The sequence below is a fragment of the Bison bison genome, unplaced genomic scaffold (assembly GCF_000754665.1).
Source record: "Bison bison bison isolate TAMUID 2011002044 unplaced genomic scaffold, Bison_UMD1.0 scf7180017864368, whole genome shotgun sequence".
Classification (NCBI taxonomy): Eukaryota; Metazoa; Chordata; class Mammalia; order Artiodactyla; family Bovidae; genus Bison; species Bison bison.
The window spans coordinates 842,439-843,356 of record NW_011494940.1 but is presented as its reverse complement, the minus strand read 5'-3'; the positions used below and the strand labels follow the sequence as shown (position 1 = coordinate 843,356).

Here is a 918-nt window from a genome sequence, read left to right as displayed (position 1 = left end):
GCTGTCCGCCTTCCAGAAGGTACGGTCCGACCGGGCCGGGACCCCCGGCGGGTGAGAAAGTCGCCGGCGGGCAGACAGGGGTGGGGTGGGGACGACAAGGGGCGTGGCGCGCCGGCCAGGCCGGGCACCAAGGGCACCGGGACGCGGAGGCCGCCGCCGCGGAGCTGGACGGCCCGGAGCCGCTGTCGCCTCCGGGGCGTCTTGCGGAGCCTAGCGGCCGGGCGCCTTTCCCGCGGCCGCAGGCGCCGCGCCCCTGCCCGACCCCACCCTCAGTCCGCGCCGGCCGAGGAGCCGCCCAGAACCGCGCCCGCCCGGACACCAGACTCTATTAGAGCTCGGGGGCGGGGGGCGCCGCGGAAGCCCCCGACTGGATCCGGGGGCCTCTTTTCTAATCTGTTAAAAAGCCAGTGGGTTATCACTCCCGTGGGGGAAGGTTGAGATAGTCTGGCAGGCCCGGCGTCCCGCCCGCGTTGTTGCTGTAGCCTTTGCCTTTGGAAGGAGGCCCGAGGTTACCTGTCACCAGTCCCGGGGGCAGCTTTAAGTCTGTACTTGGAAAAGCTGTTTCCTCCCTCACTTTTCGTCTCGGGTGACTGACGTCTTCTTTCTCAACAGGGGAACTGCCCTCTAGTGAGACGTTCCCTGCCTGGTAAGTTCTGCCCTTTTGCCGTCCCCTAAAAATGCTCTCTCCTCCTCCTGGGCAGAGCCGCGTGTGAGGAAATCGGGTGCCTGTGTTTCTCCGCCTCGTGTTCAGAGAGAGAGAGAGAGGAGCGAAACAAAAGACGCTTTTTTTTTTTTAATTATTGGTGTATTTGGCTGCACCAGGTCTTAGTTGAGGCACTTGGGAATCTAGTTCCCCGACCAGGGATGGAACGGGGATCGCCGCCCCCCCATCCTCGCCACCCGCCACCCACCCTCCAC

General features: G+C 64.9%; 2 protein-coding genes across 2 annotated transcripts in view; one reads left to right on the top strand and one right to left on the bottom strand.

Moving 5' to 3' along the window:
* The window catches only part of PROX2 (prospero homeobox 2), a 34,554-nt gene extending 33,908 nt beyond the window's left edge, over positions 1–646 (bottom strand). The window contains exon 1 of the mRNA XM_010855739.1: positions 514–646. The gene's annotated coding sequence lies outside the window, so the exon portion shown is untranslated. The remainder of the gene's footprint in view (positions 1–513) is intronic.
* DLST (dihydrolipoamide S-succinyltransferase (E2 component of 2-oxo-glutarate complex)) overlaps positions 1–918 on the top strand; it is a 19,841-nt gene that overhangs the window by 980 nt on the left and 17,943 nt on the right. The window contains exon 2 of the mRNA XM_010855740.1: positions 613–646. Coding sequence (XP_010854042.1) covers positions 613–646 — 34 coding nt within the window. The remainder of the gene's footprint in view (positions 1–612; positions 647–918) is intronic.